The sequence below is a fragment of the Sus scrofa genome, chromosome 7 (genome assembly GCF_000003025.6).
Source record: "Sus scrofa isolate TJ Tabasco breed Duroc chromosome 7, Sscrofa11.1, whole genome shotgun sequence".
NCBI lineage: Eukaryota > Metazoa > Chordata > Mammalia > Artiodactyla > Suidae > Sus > Sus scrofa.
The window spans coordinates 77,484,573-77,509,117 of record NC_010449.5 but is presented as its reverse complement, the minus strand read 5'-3'; the positions used below and the strand labels follow the sequence as shown (position 1 = coordinate 77,509,117).

At 39.9% G+C, this 24,545-nt stretch overlaps 1 gene segment (V, D, J or C); it reads left to right on the top strand.

Moving 5' to 3' along the window:
- LOC100525931 lies at positions 20,984-22,828 on the top strand. The segment is given in 2 exon segments: positions 20,984-21,665; positions 21,838-22,828. Coding segments are annotated over 2 exon segments (360 nt in total).

Below are 24,545 nucleotides of genomic sequence, written 5' to 3'. Positions count from 1 at the left end.
ACCACTATTTGTATCTAAACCTGTAAACTGCCTACTGTTATAATGGATATCTTGCTCTTTCCAAGACCAACCCTTCCATTTATACCTTATGTCTCATCCTTTCTTGCCTCTGAAGGCTTTAATCCTGCAATTCTCTGTCTCTACCACATCAAACTTTGTCACTGTTGAATCATTCCCATCAGCCCACAAATTGTACAGTAATAATCCCAGTACTGAATAATCCTTCCGTGATTCTGATGCCTGAAAGATGTTACTGAAATCTAGGTTCTTGTTCACAGAGCCGAAGAATGAACTTCACGAACACACAGGCAGTAAGCAAGCAAAGTCTTTTTACAGGAAAGCAAACTGCTCCCAGGACAGCTGGGGGCAGGGGAGGAGAAGAAGCCACCTCTATTGTCCTATGGGGTTTTTATCCCTTAAAGATGGGGGTGTACAAGTGTGGGGTCCAGAAATATGTGGTTTTCTCCCATTGGCATTGCCCAATTATTATTAGTCCTTGTCCAATAGGGGTCTTAGGGGTAGAAATGTCCCATAAGTCTCAAGGTTTCTTTGCCCTTCTCTGCCCATAGACTGAGTCACAGGAGGTTAGAGATTAATGTCCATCCGGGTGTAGGTACACTATCTATAGTAAACAAGGCCTGCAGGGATGTTACTTCCTGGAGCCCTTAAGCTACAAATGTTAATCAATAGCCATACCAAGGAAGGCATCAAAGCCCATGCACCTGCACTGACTACCTGAGTTATTATTCTGCCCTCAATTCCATGTTTCTCTCCAGCTACCACATAATTTCTCTATTCTTTTTTTTAAGAAAAATTCCTCAAAAGAATTACCTATACTCATCATCTCCACTTTGTCTCCTACCATTTCTTTGCTGAACTGACTTCAATCTGGTTTATATCTCAATCACTCCTGTTGACTTAAAAAATACTACTTGAAAGTTGAGAGTTAAGTTTTATTTGGGGTGAAATTAGGATTTAAGCCTGGGAGACAGCATCTCAGTTAGCCCCAAGAAACCACTCCAAGGAGGAGAAGGGGGGAGGCTAGGATCTATGAGTTTTTGCATCTTTTGCAACAATAGGGAGGTAGAAGGAACAAAAAATTTACAGATAATCAGATTTACAGAAAATCATTTCTATGGGAAGATGTGGGCTTACTGGAATCACTCCTTCCATTTGCTTTTCTGAGTTCCCTCAGGGCTCACTGGCCCACCCTTGGGAGTGGCTGTTCTCCCAGGTGACCATGCCATCTTTTGTTTTGCCCACTAACTACGGCCCAGAGGAAAAGGGGAATACCAAGATATAAGTCATAAAGGTGAAGGGGGAGGTGCATTCAGCCATGCACATATTTTACCAAAGTTTTCTGCTGGTCTTGTGAAGGTTACTAATAGTCATAGATATCAATCATCATTGATGGATTTTAGTGCTTTTCTAGATATGAAGAGATGCAAGAATTGGGCTCATAAAATCTTCTCCTGAAAATATCTAACTATCTGAAGGCCCGTTCTTCCAGTTTTCCCAGAGCACAGAGTGCCTCCCTCCTAGGCTCCACCCTGAGCTCCAATCAGGGGCCGCTGAGGGTCAGCAGCTGCAGTGGCTCATGTTCTACTCCATGTAGAGGCTGATGGAAAGTGCCAAACTTCAGTTCACATTCCACTAAGATTATTCTTACCTAGGTCACCAGTGATACTCATACTGCTCAATTCAATGGGTAGGTTTTTTTTGGCCATGTCCAAGGCATGAGGAAGTTCCTTGTCACCAGAGATTGAACCTGAGCCATAGCAGCGAGTGGAGATGCTACAGTGTGCCAGAGGAGAACTCCCAATGGGCAGTTCTTGGTCCTTGTCTCACTTAACCTTTCCGCATCATTTAACATAATCGATTACTTTCTCCTTTTTGAAGGAGAACACCACAGTTTCCTGTTTTTCCTCACATCTGACTGGTTGCTCCTTCTGAATCTCCTTTGCTGGATTCTCTTCCCTTTCCTGACCTCCAAATAAGGTGCCCCAGGGCTCAGACCTTGGACTTTTGCTTTTCTCTGATTATGCTTTTTACATGAACTCATCTAAGCTCATGGTTTTAATGCCATCTTTATGCTGATACCTAAAAATTTTATGTTTTTATCTTGCTCCATTATGGTACAGAGTAGCCTCATCCGATATTGGTATTCCAGGAAATTGCTTATGTTTAGTAGAAGCAATTTTAGGGCCTAATTATGAGTGCTGGTCTAGCTCCTAGTCACACCAAGGCCTGTCTGATCATACCAGGGCATTTTCCAGCTCTTGAGGACTGCTTTTCTCTTTTGCAATCCTCCCTTTTGGCTGACAGAAGACAAAGTTAGGACACAAGACATTACATATGCACATTGCCATCATTTTTTTTTTTTTTTTTTTTTTTTTTTTTTTTTTTTAATTTTATTTTCCCACTGTACAGCAAGGGGGTCAGGTTATCCTTACATGTATACATTACAATTACAGTTTTTCCCCCACCATTTCTTCTGTTGCAACATGAGTATCTAGACATAGTTCTCAATGCTATTCAGCGGGATCTCCTTGTAAATCTATTCTAAGTTGTGTCTGATACACCACATTAACAAAAAAAAGGTCAAAAATCATATGATCATCTCAATAGATGCAGAAAAAGCATTTGACAAAGTTCAACATCCATTCATGATCAAGACCCTCGCCAAAGTGGGTATAGAGGGAACATTCCTGAATATAATCAAAGCCATTTATGATAAACCCACAGCAAATATAATCCTCAATGGGGAAAAACTGAAAGCCTTCTCACTCAAATCTGGAACAAGACAGGGATGCCCACTCTCACCACTGCTCTTCAACATCGTTTTGGAAGTCTTAGCCACAGCAATTAGACAAACAAAAGAAATCAAAGGCATCCATATAGGAAGAGAAGAGATCAAACTGTCACTGTATGCAGATGACATGATTCTATACCTAGAAAACCCTAAGGACTCAACCCCAAAACTCCTTGAACTGATTAATAAATTCAGCAAAGTGGCAGGATATAAGATTAACATTCAGAAGTCAGTTGCATTTCTGTATACCAGCAATGAAGCATTAGAAAAGGAATACAAAAATACGATACCTTTTAAAATTGTACCTCACAAAATCAAATACCTCGGAATACACCTAACCAAAGAGGTAAAGGACCTATATGCCGAGAACTATAAAACCTTAATCAAAGAAATCAAAGAAGATGTAAAAAAATGGAAAGATATTCCATGTTCCTGGATTGGAAAAATCAATATTGTGAAAATGGCCATCCTACCCAAAGCAATCTACAGATTCAATGCAATCCCTATCAAATTACCCATTTTCAACTTTTGTTCATTAGGAGGTTGTCTCGAGAATGTTTTCTGTAGTTAGACTAAGATTAGGCTCTCCTGTTCCTTGTCGCATCCTGAGTTATGGAATCCTTTCACATGACAGTGGATTTACAGTAGCATGTAAGAATATGAACAGGATATACTGGTTAAGAGCAACACAGACAATTACCAGGAACAAAATGGTTATTATTCTTGTAAAAGATCCTAAGGGCTGGGACTTAGATGATCAAGCTCAGGCAATAAAAATATAACCCAAAGTACAGTTGGTCTTTTCTGGAGAACCAGTGGCTTTTTTTTTTTTTTAGCCTAGTCACAAACTGTTTGACTTGACTTGTGCTATTTATATAGATGCATCTTAAAGTATTTGCTGTAGCATAATTCCCTTGTCTGGCTAAGAGGAAATTGAGTTATGTCCTTATCCATGAAAACTCTGGCTAATGAATACAAATTAAAACTGCCTTTTGGGATTCCAGAGCATAAGTTGTGTTTTTATAAATAGTACTGACTTCGGTACAGACTCTGTCGGGAATATAACATCATTCAACACAACAAGAGGAGACGATCACTGGTCTTATCTTAACGTAGGTAGATTTTTTTTTTTTTATAGCCGCACCTATGGTGTATGGAAATTCTGGGCTAGCAGTCGAGTGGGGGTGCTGCTGAAGACTACACCACAGCCACAGCAACACGAGATCTGAGCTGTATCTGCAACCTACACCAGCTGCTTGAGGCAATGCTAGATATTTAACCCACTGAGTGAGACCAGGGATTGAACCCACATCCTCACAGAGACAATGATGGGTCCTCAACTCATTGAGCCATAGCGGGAACTCTGGTTAGTAGATTTTTTAAAATGGTGTTAAACAATTCCTGCAAAATAAACCGGAGAGTCTCACTTTTATAATATTCAGAAAAAACAGCATCAATATTAGTTTCCATTTCTGATGGATTGAGTTTTATTGTTTGGATTATAATGACCCCAGAAGAAGACTTTATTGAGATAGTGTAAAGTCTAAATTTTACAAGACTGAAATTTGAGACTAAGTATGTGAGGAAAAACTTATGTACCAGAGTGGATATTTAGAAGGAAATTTACTTTTGGAAGTATTTAAAGGAATAGCTATTATATTTTTGTTAGTAGGTTTAGGTTAAGGGATTGCAAATCTGGCCATCAGTTGAATCTACGATTGTGGTCTGAGAATTTTTTATTTTCTAAGTGATAGAAGACCATCACCATTATGAAGAAAGGAGAGATCATATTGATAAAACTTTTAGTCAAGTAATAGAATGTGTGAAAATACAATAATAAGCAAAATTAATGGTAGATCAAAGGAAAAGAAAATGGGTGAAGAGTTAGAAAATTAACCTTATTTTGTTGTCTTTGGTGGAAACAGTTGAGCAGTTAGTAGTTGGTTCCTAGTTTTGGCAAGAAACTAGTCACTTCTGCAGTCATCAGTTTCTGGAGAATTTATCAGACTCCTCAATTTGATGTCTTTCAATTGAATGGATTTCCATGGTGGTGAGAAACTGATGTGTCCTTTTATAGCTAGGAAGTATCAACACCATCTAAGATGAGGCCTGAGAATCTGTCTGTCTACAAGTTCCCAAATAATGCTTTTGCTGGTCTGGGGACCACAATTTAATAACCATTAGTTTGGAATAGTTTTATTAGAATGTAGAATTAGAATTTCAAATTTCTCATAGCTTTTGGATTTTTTTTTTTTTTTTTTTTGCTTCTCAGGGTCAAACCTGCAGCATATGGAAGTTCCCAGGCCAGGGGTTGAATTGGAGCTGTAGTTGCCAGCCTACACCACAGCCACAGCAATGCCAGATCCAAGCCACATCTGCAACCTACACCATGGCTCATGGCACTGGATTCTTAATGCACTGAGCGAGGCCAAGTATCAAACCCACATCCTCATGGATCCTAGTCGGGTTTGTTAATCACTGAGCTACTTAGGGAACTCCCAGGATATGGGAATCTTGACTTGCTTGAAAAATAGCCCAATTTAAAAATATTATTAATTGATTAAAAACATTTTGAATCCATTATATGGTACAAGCAATATACATCTACAGTCTCAATTTTGTCTGTGGGCCTGTAGCTTGTTACCATGTGTTAGATTATTCAATAGTGACTCTAGAAGGGAGACATGGGAGGGAGACTATAACTAAATGTTCAAATAAAAACTAGCACTATAATTGAGTGGCTTTATAATCAAATACATATGGATCCAAGCCCTGACTATACCATTTACTATCAGTGTGACCTTGAGCAAATTATTTAATGCCTGTCAGCTTTAATTGCCTCATCTGTAAACTGAGTGTAATCATAATGCCTATTATGCCATTGTAGTTAGGGTTAATATTTAATGCATGTAAAATCTTAGCACAGCTATAGCACATATTAAGCATTCAAAAAATGTTAGTTTTTGGCAGAGCTTCTGTAGCTGCCCACTTGCATCTCTCCCAAGTGTCCTATCCTAATAAATCTATTTCTTGCTGAAAAAAAAAGTTTTTTGAAAAGCTAGAAATGGAAGATGTAGGAGTTCCCACTGTGGTGCAACAGGTTAAGAACCCAACTAGTATCCATGAAGATTCGGGTTTGATCCCTGGCCCTGCTCAGCAGGTTAAGGATCTGGTGTTGCTGTGGGTGTGGCATTCAGTGAAGGAAACAATAGTCTCTTTGACAAGTGATGTTGGGACAACTGGTTATCCACATGTAGAAGGATGAAGTCAGACCACTACAAGAAGTCCAGGCACAGCCCTTAAAAGAATGACGTAGTCCTTGAGGATATGACAAAAACTGGTTAGAACAAACTAGGTCCAAGATGGTAGATGGTTTGACTTCCAGTGGACCTTGAGCTTCGTTATATGCTCATTGTAACACATTAGCACACCGAATGGCATGCCCACAGGCATTATGACAGTTCTGAGGCCAACCAGAAAAGACCAAAAAGAGGGCAGTGGCCCAATTCCTGGAAACCCTGCCCTTTCCCAGAAATTGTTGGAATAATTCTCCCACTCATTAGCCTATGTAATTGACCAGCCCATAAAAAACTCACCACCCCATATTTTGGGGCCTCTCTTTCTGGCCTTCTAAGATGGCCCACACTTTGTCTATCTCTCAATAAATCTTACCTATTGCTTTGCCTTTCACTGAATTCCTTCTGTGCTGAGAGATAAAGAGCCTGAACTTCATTTCAGTAAGATGTGGGACCAGGTGTATGATTTTAATTAAAAAGCAGTGGGTTCATATCCCATTCTGGGTTTTGGCTGAGTCTGAGCCCTAGCACATGTATTCTAACCCCAATGTGAAGTATACAATTTCAAGACAAACAATGGAAGAAGTGATATTTTTGTATCGCTTTTCTTCCAGTTTAGTTTATACATGTTCAAATCTTAATGAATATTATTGAAAACTTAATATATGATTGGAATTTGCTTGATTGTGTAGAATAATGAGAAGATATAAACATCATGTCAGATGTTATGAAAAAGTGGAACTTCATATAATTTAATCAGACGTAGGATGGTATTTCCTTATAATTAGTTTGAAACTTGTGAAGACATGAGAAGCTAGGAGTTCCTATCGTGGCTTAGTGGGTTAAGGACACAGCATTGTCTCTGCAAGGATGGGAATTCAATCCCTGGCCTTGCTCAGTGGGTTAAGGATCTGGCATTGCCACAAGCTATGGCTCGGATCCAGTGTTTTTGTAACTGTTATGTAGGCCTGCAGCTGCAGCTCCGATTCGGCCCTTAGTCTGGGAAATTCCACATGCTATAGGTGTGACCTTAAATATACATTATATATATAAAAGGAAAAAAAGAGATTTTATTTTTTAGAAGCTTCACAAGTTTCAAACTAAATATATACAGGCTGTCCCTGTCACCCATAGGTATAGTTTTTCTAGCTCCCCATCATTTATTCTCATTCTCCTTCTTTCTCTTTCACACACACACTACCACATAGCCAATATTTTTTATTTTGCATTTTTAAATTAAAGTGTAGTTCATTTGCAATGTTTTGCTAATTTATGCTATACAGTAAAGTGACCCAGTCATATATATATATACATTTCCCTTTCTCATAATATCTACCATCATGGTCTATCCCAAGAGACTGGATATAGTTCCCTGTGCTATACAGTAGGACCTCATTGCTTGACCATTCTAGATGTAATAGTTTACATCTACCAACTTCTAACTCCCAATCCATCCCACTCCCTCCTCCTTCCCCCTTGGCAACCACAAGTCTGTTCTCTATGTCTTGAATCTGTTTCTGTTTTATAGATAGGTTCATCTGTGACCACATAGCCAATATTCCTATAAAAATCCTGTTTTCTGTAAAATGCTATAGGAGACAGATGAGGAAGAAAAAGGGATGGACCAGAGTCTTCCAACTTTTAACAACATCCTATAATTGTAGGTTGTAACTGCTTCTAGAGATTATATTATTATTTTATTTTATTTTGTCTTTTTGCCGTTTCTTGGGCTGCTCCCACAGCATATGGAGGTTCCCAGGCTAGGGGTTGAATCGGAGCTGTAGCCGTTGGCCTAAGCCAGAGACACAGCAATGCAGGATCCAAGCTGCGTCTGTGACGTACACCACAGCTCACAGCAACGCTGGATCCTTAACCCACTGAGCAAGGCCAGGGATCGAACCCACAATCTCATGGTTCCTAGTCAGATTCGTTAACCACTGAGCCATGACGGGAACTCCCTAGAGATTATATTCTGATCCTAGCTTTCAAAAACATGGGGCTTCAGAAACAAGGCAAACATGCTTAGATGTATCTCTGTTCCCCCCCTGCCCCCAGCAGTGGGAACACAGAGCAGTTTCTGTGACACAAAACCATGGCAAATTTCAAAACCACAAGTTCACTACTTCGAGAGACGTTTACCCTAGCTCTGAAGGAACTAGTTCATTTTGGAATTTTTCTCGCTCACTGACAGAGTGAGACAATGAGCCCTGGGGGAAGGATCACTTTCTCTCCTTTTCTAGTGTAGATAAAAAAGCCCTGTGTCTCCATGGAATCACCATCTCCAGCTGGCTTGCCATGATGAAGGAGTTTGCCTCACTCCAGAATGAGACAGATGGAGCCAGAATTGGGAGAAAACAATGTGTTGAGGCTTTTCTCTGTGGGGGCACTCGGGCTAAATAATTTCAGTTGTTAGACATTCACTTTCCTGTTAAAGTGGCAATTACTCTATTTAGAGAGGTATAATTGAATATAGAAATGCAAATAAAGTGGGGAATGTTAACAAATAAGCAATGACAATCACGCTAAATGTTTTTTGATTCTAGTCCAGGAGGTAACTAAACTAATTCCCTGTTAAGAGAGACCACAAATGATATCACTTTGAAAATTACATTCACTGTTGCATACATAGATATTATACATACATATGTATAATAGATATTATATATTATAGTCAATGTCTAAATTCTTTTTTTTTTGGCTGCACCTGTGGCTTGTGGAAGTTCCCAGGCCAGGGATCAAACCTGCACCACAGCAGCAACCTGAGCTGGAACACTGACAGTGCTAGATCCTTAACCCGCTGAGCCACATGGGAACTCCTCATCACTCACATTCTTGAAAACATTTATGAAGGGCTTATCTTTGGCAACCATGGAAACAGAAGCAAATTAAGGTATGATTCCAGTCCATTCTCCCACCCCCAACCAACTCCTGTGCTCCATCCTAAGATAAGTTTTTAAACTGGTTTGAAAACAAAATCATGGAGTTCCCATCGTGGCACAGTGGTTAGTGAATCTGACTAGGAACCATGAGGTTGCGGGTTCCATCCCTGCCCTTGCTCAGTGGGTTAAGATCTGGCATTGCCATGAGCTGTGGTGTAGGTCACAGACGTGGCTTGGATCCCGCGTTGCTGTGGCTCTGGTCTAGGCCAGCGGTTACAGCTCCCATTTGACCCCTAGCCTGGGAACCTCCATATGCCGCAGGAGCGGCCCAAGAAATGGCAAAAACACCAAAAAAAAAAAAAAAAAAAAAAAAAAAAAAGAAAAAAAACACACACACACACAAAAAGAAAAGAAAATCATTAACAATTAAAAAGATTATTTTCATTAGTCTCACCACCTGGACACTGACAAACATATACAAGGTTTTGTGAATACAAATATTTGTTCCAATGTAAATAATGTATTTATAAGTGAGAATTATAATGATGCTCATATGGGAGACAATGGAAGTATAGAAAAAGTAAGAGTATAGAAATTGATACTGCAAAGAGCTGAATTCAAATCCTGACTGCCTTTTACTAGGTGAGTGACCTTGGGAAATTTGCTTAACTTTTCCTATCTTCATCTTTCTTTTTCCTTCTTTTTTTTAGGGCTGCAGCCTCTGTATAAGGAGGTTCATGGAGTCATATCTGTAGCCACTGGCCTACACCACAGCCACAGCAAGGCTGGAACCCTGACCCACTGAGTGAGGCCAGAGATTGAATCCACATCCACATGGATACTAACTGGGTTTTTTCTGCTGCACAACAATGGGAACACCCCATCTTCATCTTTTTTACAGAAAATTGAAAATAGGAATATATATTTCATGGGACTGATATGAAAATAAATGCATTAATAAAACTATATTGCAGTTTGTATATATAATTAAAATAAATATATTAAAGTTAAGCCAATTTAGTTATTTAAAGAATTAAATAAGTATAAATCTTGCTTTTTACTTAGTAGATGTTCAATAAATGAAATGTTTGTGAGAGTTTACTATGTGAAATTGTTGATGAATACATGGAAGATTGTGGTAGGGAAGTTACACTGATTTCTTCATCTCAATATCTTACTGACTTTAGCAAGGGTTCTTGAAAATGAGGCTAGAAATAACAAACAATGCTGGATGTGGACAGATCTCCTGACTGTGGCTGGGCTATGGAGTCTGGTTATGGTCAAGAAATCTGAGTCCTAGCCTGCCACCCTCTAGACATGTGACTTTGATATACTGTCATTATTTTTTTGCTCTCAGTATTTTTTGTAAAACCAGGAAGTTGGACTCAACTCTCTGATGTGGGTCAGTGGGTTAAGGACATGACCTAGTACCTGTGAGGGTGTGGGTTTGATCCCTGGCCCAGCTCAGTGGCATAGGTTGCAGGTGTGGCTTGGATCTAGTGCTGCTGTGGCTGTGGTGTAGGCTGGCAGCTGCAGCTCTGATTCAACCCCTAGCTTGGGAACTTCCATATGCCACAGGAGTGGCTTCAAAAACAAACAAACAAACAAACAAAAACAACAACCAGGAAGTTGTATTGGATGTCCTCTAGGGCATTTTCCAGCTCTAACATTATGTGTTTTTATGAAGATGAGATGCTGAGTACAGAGGTAAATATGCTGAAGTGTTCACATTTAGTTTAGCTACCTTTCAACTCATTAGCATTCTCTGTAGGAAAGTCATGTACTAATCTTTCCATTATTCTGGAAACTTACTTTTCTTTTCCTTTAGTGGTATGCAGACTTGATATCTTTCAGATGCTACAGCCCTTCTTGATAATACTTCAGGAAAGGGAAAAAGTCTAGATTTCTTGTAGCCTCGGTTCCATTATCCATGAATTCAAGCTTTTAATTTTTTTCATTTTTCATTTTTATTTTATTTTTTGTCTTTTTAGGGCCATACCTGTGGCATATGGAGGTTCCCAGGCTAGGGGATGAATCTGAGCTGTAGCTGCTGACCTGCACCACAGCCACAGCAATGACCGATCTGAGCCGAGTCTGTGAACTACACCAGAGCTCACAGCAACATCGGATCCTTAACCCCCTGAGTAAGGCTAGGGATTGAACCTGCAACCTCATGGATACTAGTCAGGTTTGTTTCTGCTGAGCCACAATGGGAACTCCTAAAAATTTTTTACTTTTTATTGTATTTTTATTAGAGTATAGTTGATTTACAGTGTTGTGTCAATTTCTGCTGTACACCATTACACACACACACACACACACACACACACACACACACATTCCTTTTCTCATACTATCTTCTATCATGTTTGATCCAGGAGATTGGATATAGTTCCCTGAGCTGTACAGTATGACTTCAGTGCTTATCCATTCTAAATGTAACAGTTTTGGTATCAGAAATCCAAGGGAACTTGGGAACAGGGCTCCATTTTCTGGGAATTCAATTTATGGAATTTTTCTCATCAAGACAAGACTGTTGCCTAAGATAACTAATCTCTCTTAGGTGGGGCAGAATAGACTCATAGTGACATTAATTCTGTGTTGTAACAGATACTGTTGCTGAAATTTGGCCTTTGTTCACTGGTGTTGAATAGAAATGCAGAGACAGAGTTTTGGGTGAAGTAGAAAATAATAGCTTTATTGCTTTGCCAGGCAAAGGGGACCGTGGCAGGCTGGTGCCCTCAAAACTCTGTCCCCCCAAAAAGGGGAGTGAAGAGCTTATAGTGTTTAAGGAGCAGGGCATGATCAGCTTATGGACTTCCTTCTGATTGGTTGGTGATGAGGTAACTGGAGTCAGTATCATCAACCTTCTGGTTCCAACAGTTTTGGGGTCTATGTGCTTATGGGCAGCATACATTTAACCTCTTCTACCTGATGGGGTTTCAATAGCTGCAAAATAGCTCAAAAGACATGGATCGGACTATTATCTACAGTCCTTGAGGAAGAACAAAAGGTCCTTTATTTTGTTGAATGGCTAAACTAGTATTATTTTGTCTTGCTTGTTTTCCTTTTTTCCTGCATTTTCTCACTTCCCTGATTAAATTTATTCTTTCTTTTTCTTTATAGGACCACACCCTCATCATATGGAAGTTCCCAGGCTAGGGGTTGAATCAGAGCTACAGCTGCTGGCCTACACCCAGCCACAACAACTCAGGATCTGAGCTGCATCTGCAGCCTATACCACAGCTCACAGCAATGCCAGATCCTTAACCCACTGAGTGAGGCCAGGGGTGGAACCCACAACCTCATGGTTTCTAGTCAGATTTGTTTCTACTATGCCACGATGGGAACTCCTTTAAATTTATTCTTTGAGTCAAGTTTTTCTACAGACAAATTTCAAGCAGACGTCATGGGTGGGTGGGGGGTGTCTTTTCTGGGAAGGCCCCATTTGGTCCTGCCAGTTATAGTACTACGAGAAGATTTCAGAGACCAATGTATTCTTTAGAGTACACATCAGGGTGGAGAGAAGTTAGAAAAGCAGGGTTGAACTGAGAGAAATCTGATGGTTTTAAATTGAATTTATGATCCAAGTGAAGGCTATGTTCAAAGACTTTAGTAAGATGGTGCTTTAAAGTGAAGTTTTGAAAACTGGAGATAGTTTTGGAAAACATCACAGAGGTAGAATTGGTGTTAAAGACACCTGAGCAAATGCATGTAGATTTCAAAGTTGCTAAGAAGACTTTCAGAGATATACTTGTATATTGTATACTTAGGGTTGTTTTCCAAATTCTTCGTGTGGAGTAGGTTCTGAATTTTTGTGATAGTCTATTCTCCCGTGGCACTGCTTCGTTCATTCACATCTTCAATTTTAGTCCCACTGAATCAACCCTTTCAGCCTATAAACATGCTCAGAAATTTCCTATAATGAAAAAAATTCTAATTGTGGCTCTGTTGTCTGATTGGCCTACTATCTTATTTTCTTTGTCAACAGGTTATTTGCTTCCAGTGCCCAACTATGCACTTATGCTTTATTTCTTGCAATTTGATTTCTATATATATCAGTCTGTCTGGGCTACTCTAAAAAAATCATAGATTGGGTGACTTAAGCAAAAAATACTTGGAGCTCCTGTCATGGCTCAGTGGTTAATGAACGCGACTAATATCCATGAGGATGTGTGTTCGATCCCTGGTCTCCTTCAGTGGGTTAAAGATTCGGCATTGCCATGAGCTATGGTGTAGGTCACAGATTTGGCTTGGATCCCACATTGCTGTTGCAGTGTAGGCCAGCAGCTAGAGCACCGATTCAATCCCTAGCCTGGGAACTTCCATATGCTGGGGGTGTGGCCCTAAAAAGATACACACACACACACACATACACACAAACCAAAACACCCCCAAACAAGAAATACTTATTTCTCATGGTTCTGTCTTCAGGGGGCTGCGTGGGCCTACCTCTTGATGTAGCTCTCCAATCCTTGTCCCTTTGGAGAAAAATTTCCATAAAGAGAGTAGTGAAGCAAAATGTTTATAAGAAAGAAGATGTGTGCAGAGAAAGCATAGGTAGGCTGGAGCATGGGGAGAGGGACAGACAGATAGAGAGATTGGGAAAGAGAGAAGAAAGGAGAAAAAGAGTGGTACATGCTTTGGATGTGGTTTAAATAACTTCTATGGGGGCAGTCCTTCCAGGGTTCCTCTGGCCAATCATCTTGCTTTGTCTGGCCTTGAGTCCGAATTTGGCCTGACTCAGGGTCCTCCTCTGTGTGCACACACATCTTTGAGCCAAGATGGATTCTAGTGCCAGGGTTTCTGGGAAGTTGACAGGATGTGCTATGGTTTAGCACCCCCTCCCTTCTCTGACCCCTGAGGAACAATTCTGCACAGTGTAGTTCCAGAAGTCTCCTGGAGCTCGAGAATGAGAAATATGTACTCTCTTTTTTTATCTAAGTAGGACTCAACTCCTTCTTGCTCCTGCCGTAATCTTTATCCTGAGGTATCTGTCCACAGAAGACAGATTCCAGTCAGTCCTTCTGGAATCCATCTATCTCCCATCTCAGTTCTAGAGGCTGAGAAACCCAAGGCTGAGGTTCTGGCAGACTTGGTGTCTGGTGAGAGCCCACTTCCTGGTTTATAGATGTCTGTCTTCTCATTGTATCTTTGTATGGCAGAGAGCAAAGAGATCCTGTGCCTTCTCTGCCTTTTGTAAGGACATTGATCTCATCATGAGGGCATCACCCTCATGACCTAATCTAATCCTGATTACACCCCAAAGGCCCCACCTCCAAAAATCATCTTACTGGAGGTTAAGATTTCATCATATGAATTTTGAGGAGACACAAACCTTCAATCCATAACACCTACTATCTCTAGAACCCATACCCTTGAAGGCCACAAGCGACTTCATAAAGGTTAGTTCAGAAAGCCTTTTCTCTTTTTCGTAACATCCTTATTGGAGTATGACTTTCATACAATAAACTGGACATATTTAAAGTATGCAGTTTGATGTGACATATGTATAATCCATGACGCTATCACCACAAATTAATGATCATAACCATCAGTTCTGCAAGTTTTCTTGTATACCTTTGTGATTCCCCTTTCTGTCCCTTCCCACTAACATCTCCCTTTCCCAGGCAACCACTGTTGTGCTGTCACTATCAATTAGTTGTCCTTTTCAGAATTGCTAGAATTTTATGTAAATGGACAATATATATACTTTCTTTGTCTATCTTTTCTCACTCTGCGTAATTATTTTGAGATCTATTTTTTTCTTTTCTTGTATATGGTTCACTTCTTTGTAATGCTTGCATATACCACAGTTTGTTAGCCCAACTTATATAGACAGGATTGTCAAAAAGGTGAAACATATATAATTAACTGAAGCATGCATGGAACATCAACACCAAAAAGCTCAGAAATAAATGCTGCTATAGCTAAGAAAGTCTGTGTGATTAAAAAGAAGAGCAAGTCAATGAATTAGGCAAATTCAAACAAATTATTTTGGAGTCATTGAATAGAGATACGGAGCAAAAAATTCTAATGGATCAGTATGGGTAATTAAGAAGAGCAGTGAATTAAGGTTATAGAGCTTATGTTATTAAATAGATTGAGAAATGATCTTCTTTGAGGAAGATTATGTGATATGCAGGCTAGATTAGAGATAAGATTGACTGGAATATGGAAGCCAGAGAAAGGAGACTGTGGTAGCAATTGAAATTATTAGAATAAATAAGAACAATGGCCCTGAGAATAGAGAGAAAAGGGAAACTGTGAGAGAGATTTCAAAATTTCAAAGGAAAAAAGAATATGACATCATATTTTCCTAACCACAATTATATTAATCTCTTCATTTGTTTCCAGACTCATCTTCACATGGCAGACACCCTTAATGATTTTTGTTAGAAGAACACTGAACTAGGAGATTAGAGTTGTAGCTTTAGATCTGCTTAATCACATACTTTGTGTTTGACCTTAGGCAAGTCATGTTACCTTCCAGAGTGTCTGCTTTCTGTCCTATAAAATGAATGGGCTACAGCAGGTAGACCCTGAAACTTCTTCCAGCTCCAAATTTCTTAGATGAGAAGGATTTACTATCTTGAATTTCCACTAGAATTGGGCCTATGACAAGAGACTGGTTCAACTGGAAATGAAAAGAATAAGTGAATTGTATAGACTACCTACCCACACGGAGCCCTGGTGAAGTAGTTAACTGTAATCTAGGTTACAAATCCTCTCTGCACACTGTGCGTTCTCTTAATGATGAAGGGAGCTATGCACAAAGGAATAAGCTTGTAGGGTAGTAATTTACTTCTACTCTGCTGGGTCACATAACACTCGAGAGTTTAGGTGTCCGTAATCCAAACACACAAAGTTCAGAGAAAAATGAAGCCTAGAGCTTTGCTACTTTTGACAAATTACAGGTCAATAGGGACTGCTCATTAAGATGACCCAGAGGAGAATTCATCTTTTTAATTAATCTCCTGTGTCCCTTTGGCACATGCCAACATCACAGCTAAGACCAGAGAATGCCTCTAGTGATTCATTATAACTCCTGCTCTCATTGATTACCCTCTGATGTTTCTCTGTGGTAAGAATGGTAGTTAATAAAGGAGTTGTGTTCCCCAGTGGCCCTTACTAAAAATGTTGTGGTTATGAGGTGATTAACTTATGTACATGAATCAGTGCAGCCAAGGAACCATGCTATGTGCCCAAAACATACCCAGGAGGCAGAGGATCACAAAGCCTAGTGACACTCAGGAGAATACTGTTCATCATTTAAAGGTGAATTCTGGGAGAAAAATGAAAAAGGAATTCTGAGAATTATTACTTTGACTTCCAAAACACTAAGGGTGAAATGACAGATAATTAGAAGATTTTTGTTGAATTTGTACATGTTGTAGAATAGATTACTAGAACAAAAGTTAAAGTACCTTGCCATTAGGGATACTGGTCATCTCAAGTGGCTGTATTCAAGCTACCACTTCATCTGGTACACATCCTATTTGCATCCTATTTACAGTCAGCAAACATCACCAACTCCTTTATTGTGCCACTTGTATCTCCTTTATTGTGCCACTTGTATTCTGATGTGTAGAATAGATTGGAGGGGTGAGTGAGCTAGCCTAAGATTTCAAATCTAGGGAAATGAAGGAGACTATTATAGAAATTGAAAGTCAGGAAGAGAAGAAGTTTGTGTGAAAAGGATAATTCAGATTTTGTCTTGTGTAATAATACTGTGTTTTGAGCAGAGAGAATAGAACTTTTCTATTAAGAAGTAACTAGTTTCCTTTGAGGTCCTAACTCGCTACAAATATCAGAGTTAGGGTCACTAAGGCACTTTTCTGTGAATAAAAATCGGTTGTAATATGGTTACAATTTACTGATTTTTGTAAGGTAAAGTTGCTTTACTACCATTTGTGGAAAATTGTACTAGAGATAAAAATTGATGGGTTGGTGATGAGGGTAGTTCTCCTGGGGTTGGGAAGTGCACATTGTATGACTATATGCAGAGCCTTGTCAGGATAGACATTTAAAAACAAATGGCTCACCTACTTCCCCAAAGTTTAATTTCTGAAATGATCTCCAGAGATGCAGGTATTGCTAAGAGGTAAAGAGCAGGAGGTGAAGGTCTGGAAATGGAACCTTAGGGAATGCCCATGAAGTAGGAGGAAAGTCAGGCAAGGAGAATGAGAATGAGAAGTTTTAGGAGGGCTAGGCTCAGGCAGAACCATGAAAGTTCTCTGCATTTTTTTCCTTATAATCACAAAGTGGAAAGGATTCCCTCCTATTCTGTTGTGTTTTTTTTTTTTTGAACAGTTTGTGGAGGATTGGGGTTCATTCTGTAAGCATTCAGTACAATTCACCAGTATAGGCTTTCCTTCCCCCAAGATTTAAAAAAAGTTAATTATTAATTTTTTAAGCTTGTTATAGGTATATTCAGATTTTCTATTTCTTCTTGAGTCAGTTTTAGTAGTTTTTGTCATCCTAGCAATTTGTCCATTTCATATAGGTTATCTAATTTTCTGGGGTATAACTGTTTATAGTATTCCCTTATAACTTTTTTTACTTTTGTAAGGTTGATAATGATGTTTCACTTCCAATTTTGATAAATTTAGTGTCCTCTCTTTTCTTCTAGGGCAATCTAAATAAAGGTTTGTCATTATTGTTGATCTTTTCAAAGAACCAACTTTTGGTTTAATTTGTTATTCTCTACTTTTTATCATCTCTACTTCATTTATTTTCATCTGATCTTAACAGGAAGTCCTTATTGACTTGCAAATTGTCAAAAGTAACTGAAGTCTAGTGTTTTTTCCCTCTGAACTTTCCACTTTAATCTTTATTATTTCCTTCCTTATCTTGTTTAGAGTTTCGTTGGCTCTCTTTTTCCGGTTTCTTTTGGTGGAAAGTTAGATTATTGATTTGAGATTTTTTTTCTTTTGATAATATAGGTGTTTGTGGCTATAAATTGCCCTTCTAATCACTGCTTTAGCTGCATTCCATTAGTTTCATTGTGGGATTTTATTGTGTTTTGCTTTATTCGTCTCAAATTATTTCCTGATTTCTTGTGATTTCTTCTGTGAGTTGGAGTTTGGCACTTGCCATCACTTGCCATCTGCCTCTGTATGGATTAAATCATGAGCCACTGCAGCTGCCAATCTCCTGCTCCACCTGAGTAGAACTCAGGGTGGAAATCAGGAGTGAAGAACTCTGTGCTCTGGGAAAGCTGGAAGAATAGGTCTTAAGATAATCGGATATTTTTTAGGAGATTTTATGTGCCCAATTCTTGCATATCTTCATATCTATAAAAACACTAAAATCCTTCTTAATGATGTTTACCCCTCATGATTAGTAGTAACCATCACAAGACCAGCAACAAACTTTTGTAAAATGTGTCCATGGCTGCATGTACCTTCCCCTCACCTTGATCATATACATTGATATGATTTCCCCCTGCCTCTTGGGGGTGGTATTTCAGAGCTATCTGAAATACTGCCACACTGCCATCCCAGCTGTAGTTAAGTCAACAAACTAAAGAATGCCACAATCATCTGTGAATGCAGCCCCTTGAAAGGGCAATGTTGTTGAGGATTTGGAGACTGGACTTTTCATGCACTATTGGTAGGAGCAGATGTGGTTATCACTACTTCGAATGATTAGTGAAATTGAGTATGTGTGAATGTTATGATTGGACATCCTTGATTGATACATATCCCAAATAAATTCTTTTTTTTTTTTTTGGCTTTTTAGGGTCGCAGTTGTGGCATATGGAAGTTCCCAGGCTAGGGGTCAAATCAGAGCTACAGCTGCCAGCCTACAACACAGCCATAGCAATGCAGGATCTGAGCTGCATCTGCAAACTACACCACAGCTCACAGCAATGCCAGATCCTTAACCCCCTGAACAAGGCCAGGGATTGAACATGCAACCTCATGGTTCCTAGTCGGATTTGTTTCCACTGTGCCATGATGGGAACTCCCCAAAGAAATTCTCACATAGTAAATAAGGGGAAATATAGACATGTTTATTGCTGTATGGGTGAGAGTCAGAGGCAACCTATGAGTACATCACTAGGGGATTGAATAAGTAAATGTGGAGGAAACCCATGATAAAATATTTTATAGTAGTTAGAAACTTTGAACTGGAAGTACATACCCAGTGATCTCAAAGAGTTTTAAGTTATCTATAGGTGTAGACCACTTAGCTTCAGGAAGAAGCTGACTGAACACTTAATCAGCTAATTTGTATAACTCTATTCCTTTTATGTTTCAGTTGTTAGAGATTTCAGAGCTCAAATTAATCACAGGAGCTATATTAGTTTTGTTTTTTTGTTTTTTGTTTTTGTCTTTTTGTTGTTGTTATTGTTGCTATTTCTTGGGCCGCTCCCGCGGCATATGGAGGTTCCCAGGCTAGGGGTCTAATCGGAGCCGCAGCTACTAGCCTACGCCAGAGCCACAGCAACGCAGGATCCGGGCCGCGTTTGCAACCTACACCACAGCTCATGGCAACACTGGATCGTTAACCCACTGAGCAAGGGCAGGGACCGAACCCACAACCTCATGGTTCCTAGTCGGATTCGTTAACCACTGCGCCACGACGGGAACTCCCTAGTTTTTCCACTAAATGAATCTGCGCCCACTTGTCTTTGGTTCCTCCGTGGTAATTTTGCAGCCATATTGTAATTCTGTATTTTTTTAGGAAGTTTTTGTGGTTATATATATATATATATATATATATATATATATATATATATAAGCTGTTATGTTTTGTGGTTATATATGTGTATCTATCTATCTATCTATCTATCTATCTATCTATCTATCTATATCTGTTAGACCTGAAGAGACACCTTATCATTATTAAGGACTCTCCAAGTAAAAAAAGGAAAACTATTAGGGAAGAAACTAATTTCTTCTGACTTGGGAGACTAAAGAAAGAAAGAAAATGGAGTTCCCTTGTAGTTCAGCAGGTTAATGATTTGGCATTGTTACTGCTGTGTCTCTGGTTACAGCTGTGGTGTGGGTTTGGTCCCTGGCCTGGGAATTTCTGCTGCATGCCATGGGTCATGGTGTGAGTCAGACAAAAAAAAGAAATATTTAGCTTTATGGAAGAATTTTTTTTTTTGTCTTTTCTAGGGCCACACCCATGGCACAAGGAGGCTCCCAGGCTAGGGCTCGAATTGGAGCTGTAGCCACAAGCCACAGCAACACCAGATCCAAGTCACGTCTGCAACCTAAACCTCAGCTCACGCAATGCCAGATCCTTAAGCCACTGAGCGAGGCCAGGGATGGAACCTGCAACCTCATGGTTCCTAGTCAGATTCGTTAACCACTGAGCCACAACAGGAACTCCTGGAAGTACGTTTTAAATAACTACTCATCTGAGTGAAAGGTTGGTTAACTAGAAGGCTTTCTGAGAAGGTGGTTATTTCCTCTGTATAGCATTCCTATCCTTATGGAAAGTGAATAAAGATGAGGGATTTGAACAAAAGCAAAGGGCAAGATATCTTTTCAGGACGTTAGAAGCTATGAAGACAGTCTCAGAGGATGCTTGGGAATATGATTTTCTGTCAGTTCCCATGTAGCCCTCTAGGTGGTGGTGGTGGTGCACATAAAATTCTACTGTAGAAACTTCAAATTGCCACAAACCTTGTTTACCCTTCTTTTTCAGATAAAATCCCAAGAAAATCTCTATAAAAGCTTGAGGTAGGACCACTAAGCCCCCATTAATGATCCAGGAGCCAATCTCAGGGTATATAATGAAGGAAGGTACTATCCAAAACAGATCATTTCTCTTTTCTTTTTTTTTTTCCACTGTAGAGCATGGGGACCCAGTTACACATACATGTATACATAATTTTTTCTCCCATTGTCGTGCTGTGATGTAAATATCTAGATATAGTTCTCAGTGCTACATAGCAGCATCTCATTGCAAATCCATTCCAAGAGCAATAGTTTGCATCCGTTAACCCCAAGCTCCCACTCCCTCCCACTCCCCCAGGCAACCACAAGTCTCTTCTCCAAGTTCATGATTTTCTTTTCAAAACAGATCATTGCTAATGCAATTTTGTCTTCCTTGAACTAGTTTTTTTTCCTCCTTGCTTACAGAAAAGTATAAGTGAGATTTTGATTTCTGTGCTTATTCCAGAGATCACTTTGGATGCAAGGAGTCAAGTTTTGATGAATATGTTTACATCCTAATTTTATGTCTTAAAAAATCTATCCCATCTCATCTACCGCAGTTACTAAGATTTCATGATCATTACTTTTAACATAGCATGTCTTATATCACATAAATTCTTTTTGTATGAGTCCATCACTTTATTTTGAATGATGAAGCAGTCCTGCATCAATTACGAGAATAATGACACAGAGAAGGAAGCGAGCTGTGGTGACTTCTGAAAGGTCCTTTTAAAGAACTTATTAAAACACAGTTGTTCTTCTCAGACAGACACAGTTGAAGTCATTATTAAGTAGCCTCAGTACTGTAGCCACTCTTCTACAGTTCACAGATTCTGGTTGATGATGTCATGACAGAAGAAAATGCAAAACAGGCAGGCTTAAATCAGCTTCCTGCTGAGCATCACACAACTGAGGCCTGAGACAGGGTGCATCTGGGCCATGGCTTTGCAGACCACTCTGGACGCAGTGCGGCTGGGGGTCCTCCTCAGCTCTTTCTGGAAGGGTGAGTCAGCTCCTTCACCATCTGGTCTTGGAAAAGTGCCTGCCATTGTTTTAACATTTGGACTCTTAAAAACAATAAGACAGCCAAATTCATTAATAATCACTGTTTCTAAGGGGCAATCGGTAAGCCAAATAGCATAAAAGTCACAACCTTGGGTTACTGTTTCCTGCAGTTGTGGAGAGCAAGGACCAAATATCTCAGCCTGCCACTGTGATGTCTTCGGAGGGAGCCGTGGCCGAAATCTCCTGCAATCACTCTATATCCAATGCTTACAGCTTCTTCTGGTACCTTTACTTCCCGGGATGTGCACCAAGGCTCCTCATCAAGGGCTCAAGTCCTTCTCAGCAGGGACGCTACAACATGACACATGAGCGGTTCTCTTCATCACTGCTCATCCTTCAGGTGCAGGTGGCAGATGCTGCTGTTTACTACTGTGCTCTGGAGGACACAGAGGCAGAGAGCCCGTAACAAGCTGAACAGAAACAGGGAGAGAACACAGCCTTTGCAGGAGGCAGAAAAGAGATGAGCAATAACCACACCTCCCACCCCCAATTCAGCATTCCCCAAGCTTTTCCATTTGGCACTGCCATCAGAAAAAAAAACTTTGAGTCCAGACACACTCTATATGAGTAAATGTACATAGGGAAATTTGCTTTTAGGGAGTGATTCAGTAATGGCCCTGTAAATCCATGTTTTAAATAGTCTTGATAACTGGAACAATTTTGACCCATTTCTTTTTTGAAATTGGAGTTGATTTCTTGCTTTCCCTTGGAAAGCGGCTGATGATGAACTTGTGATAGGAGGAAGAGTCATGTCCACTCTGCAATTTTCTTCTTGCTTTCTGGGTTTGTATTTTAAATATTATGTGCCCGCTTTAGTCTCTTTTCAAGCCATGTATCTGTTTTGTAAAGGATACTTTAGTTGACATTGGGTAACAGAGTAAGGTGAAAGGAAATGAATGCACCAACACCCCCGAGCTTCAATCCTTCTCTCAGGATATCTTAATTATGATAATCTAATATACAGACCCACTGAGGATGCTAGTGTCAGTCAGTATATATACATATATTTTTTGCTTTTTAGGGCTGCACCCATGGCATATGACAGTTTCCAGGCTAGAGGTCGAATGGAACTACAGCTGCCAGCCTATGCCACAGCAATGCAGGATCCGAGCCACGTCTGCCACCTATAACACAGCTCAAGGTACCACTGGATCCTTAACCCACTGATGGAGGCCAGGGATGGAACTTGCATCCTCCTGGATACTAGTCAGGTTCATAACCCGCTAAGCCACAGTGGGAACTCCAGTATATAAAATATTAGTAAAACTCAATCTCCTTCCCAATTTTTAAATGGGAAAAAAATACAATTGGAAGTTGTAATATATTCTTCGCATATCCTTGTTAAATTATCTTTGCCTTTTTACACAGATGTGTCCCCCTCTCCCCACCCCCAACACTTTAGAGACTACTGTCTAAGGTAGATCAGTTGTTCCCAACCCTTTTAATAAGAAGTCTTTGAACTTTTGTTGAAAAAATAGATTTTTTTTTCTGCATTCTAGATTATGAATCGGGGTTTGCCGAAGTGGGGCTTGGAGTCTGTATTTTCCATAATTGTTTCTCTTGTGATTCTGTTCCTCAGCCAAGTTTGATCTGGGAATACCAGACTCTGGATTCCAGATCTTGAGGCTTTTTTTTTTCTGCTGCGCCTATGGCATGAGGAAGTTCCTGGGCCAGGGACTGAACTTGCGCCATAGCAGCAACCCAAGCTGCAGCAGTGATGACAGATCCTTAACCAGTGGTGCCACAGAGGGAACTTTCTAGGAATCCTTTGGGTATGCAGTCTTTTAAAGGTTTAGTTCATTTGCAGCACTTGGAATTAATTATTATGGTTGAAGGTAAGCAAAATCTGTCCCTTGCACTATCTAGGCATATATCTGCATGCTGTGTGTACTATATCTGTGAAGGATAGAAGAAGTAGAGATTGGGGAATTACCTGAAAAATTTAATGACAGTGCTAAAGCCTATCCTGGACTATTGTTTTCATTCGGTTTATTTGTCTTTCTACCTTGATCAAACTGCTGTATGGATAGGCCTGCACGTACATCTAGGATATACCCACATTTTGCCTAATTGACAGGGCAGCTGTAAACACCAGTGTCGGGGCGGTGGGGGGGTGGTTGCTGAATGTTCTCTGTTCTTCTCTCCAGCCCAGAGGCTGACTTCTTTGCATTTGTCCTTTTTGCTTCTGGTTGGGGTTGGTCCAGTGGGAGGCATTGGCAGGAGAAAGTGGTCAGGGTGTTTATATTCTGAGATCTTTTCTTTCCTGTGCTGAAACTCACAGGTCGTGTTCACAGGTCACAGGTTCTTTCCTGTGCTGAAATTGCCCTAGCCTCAGTTATAGGCTTCCCAGGCTAGGGTAATTTCTTCCTCCTCTGTCCCTTCAGGCCTAGGAGTGGTGAAGTCTTCTGGCTGTTGCTGGCCCGGGGTGATTTATCTTCTCTTGTAGGTTTGCCTGTGTATTTTCAAATGTTGCTTTCATTAAGCTTTTCCCAGTCATCCTCTGGAGATGATTGCCAGGACCCTCAAAAGCACACCACTAACACTTAAGCTTTAGACAAAGAGAGAAGACATCTATTTCATGTTCCCATTCATCACAGGCCTCTTTGGGACTTGAAGATTAGTATTTAAGGATAACTTACGTATTCCAAAGAAAGGCATTACTTATCGTAGGGTCAAGGTTTTAACTATTAACATGTGAGATCCTTAGCAAAGCTTTCGGAAACTTATGTTCTACATTTTTTTCTGATTCAGGGTAAAGAGATTTTTTTTTACCCTTTTTCCAAAATGTGTGGTTTATTTGGATATTCTTTAAAGGAAA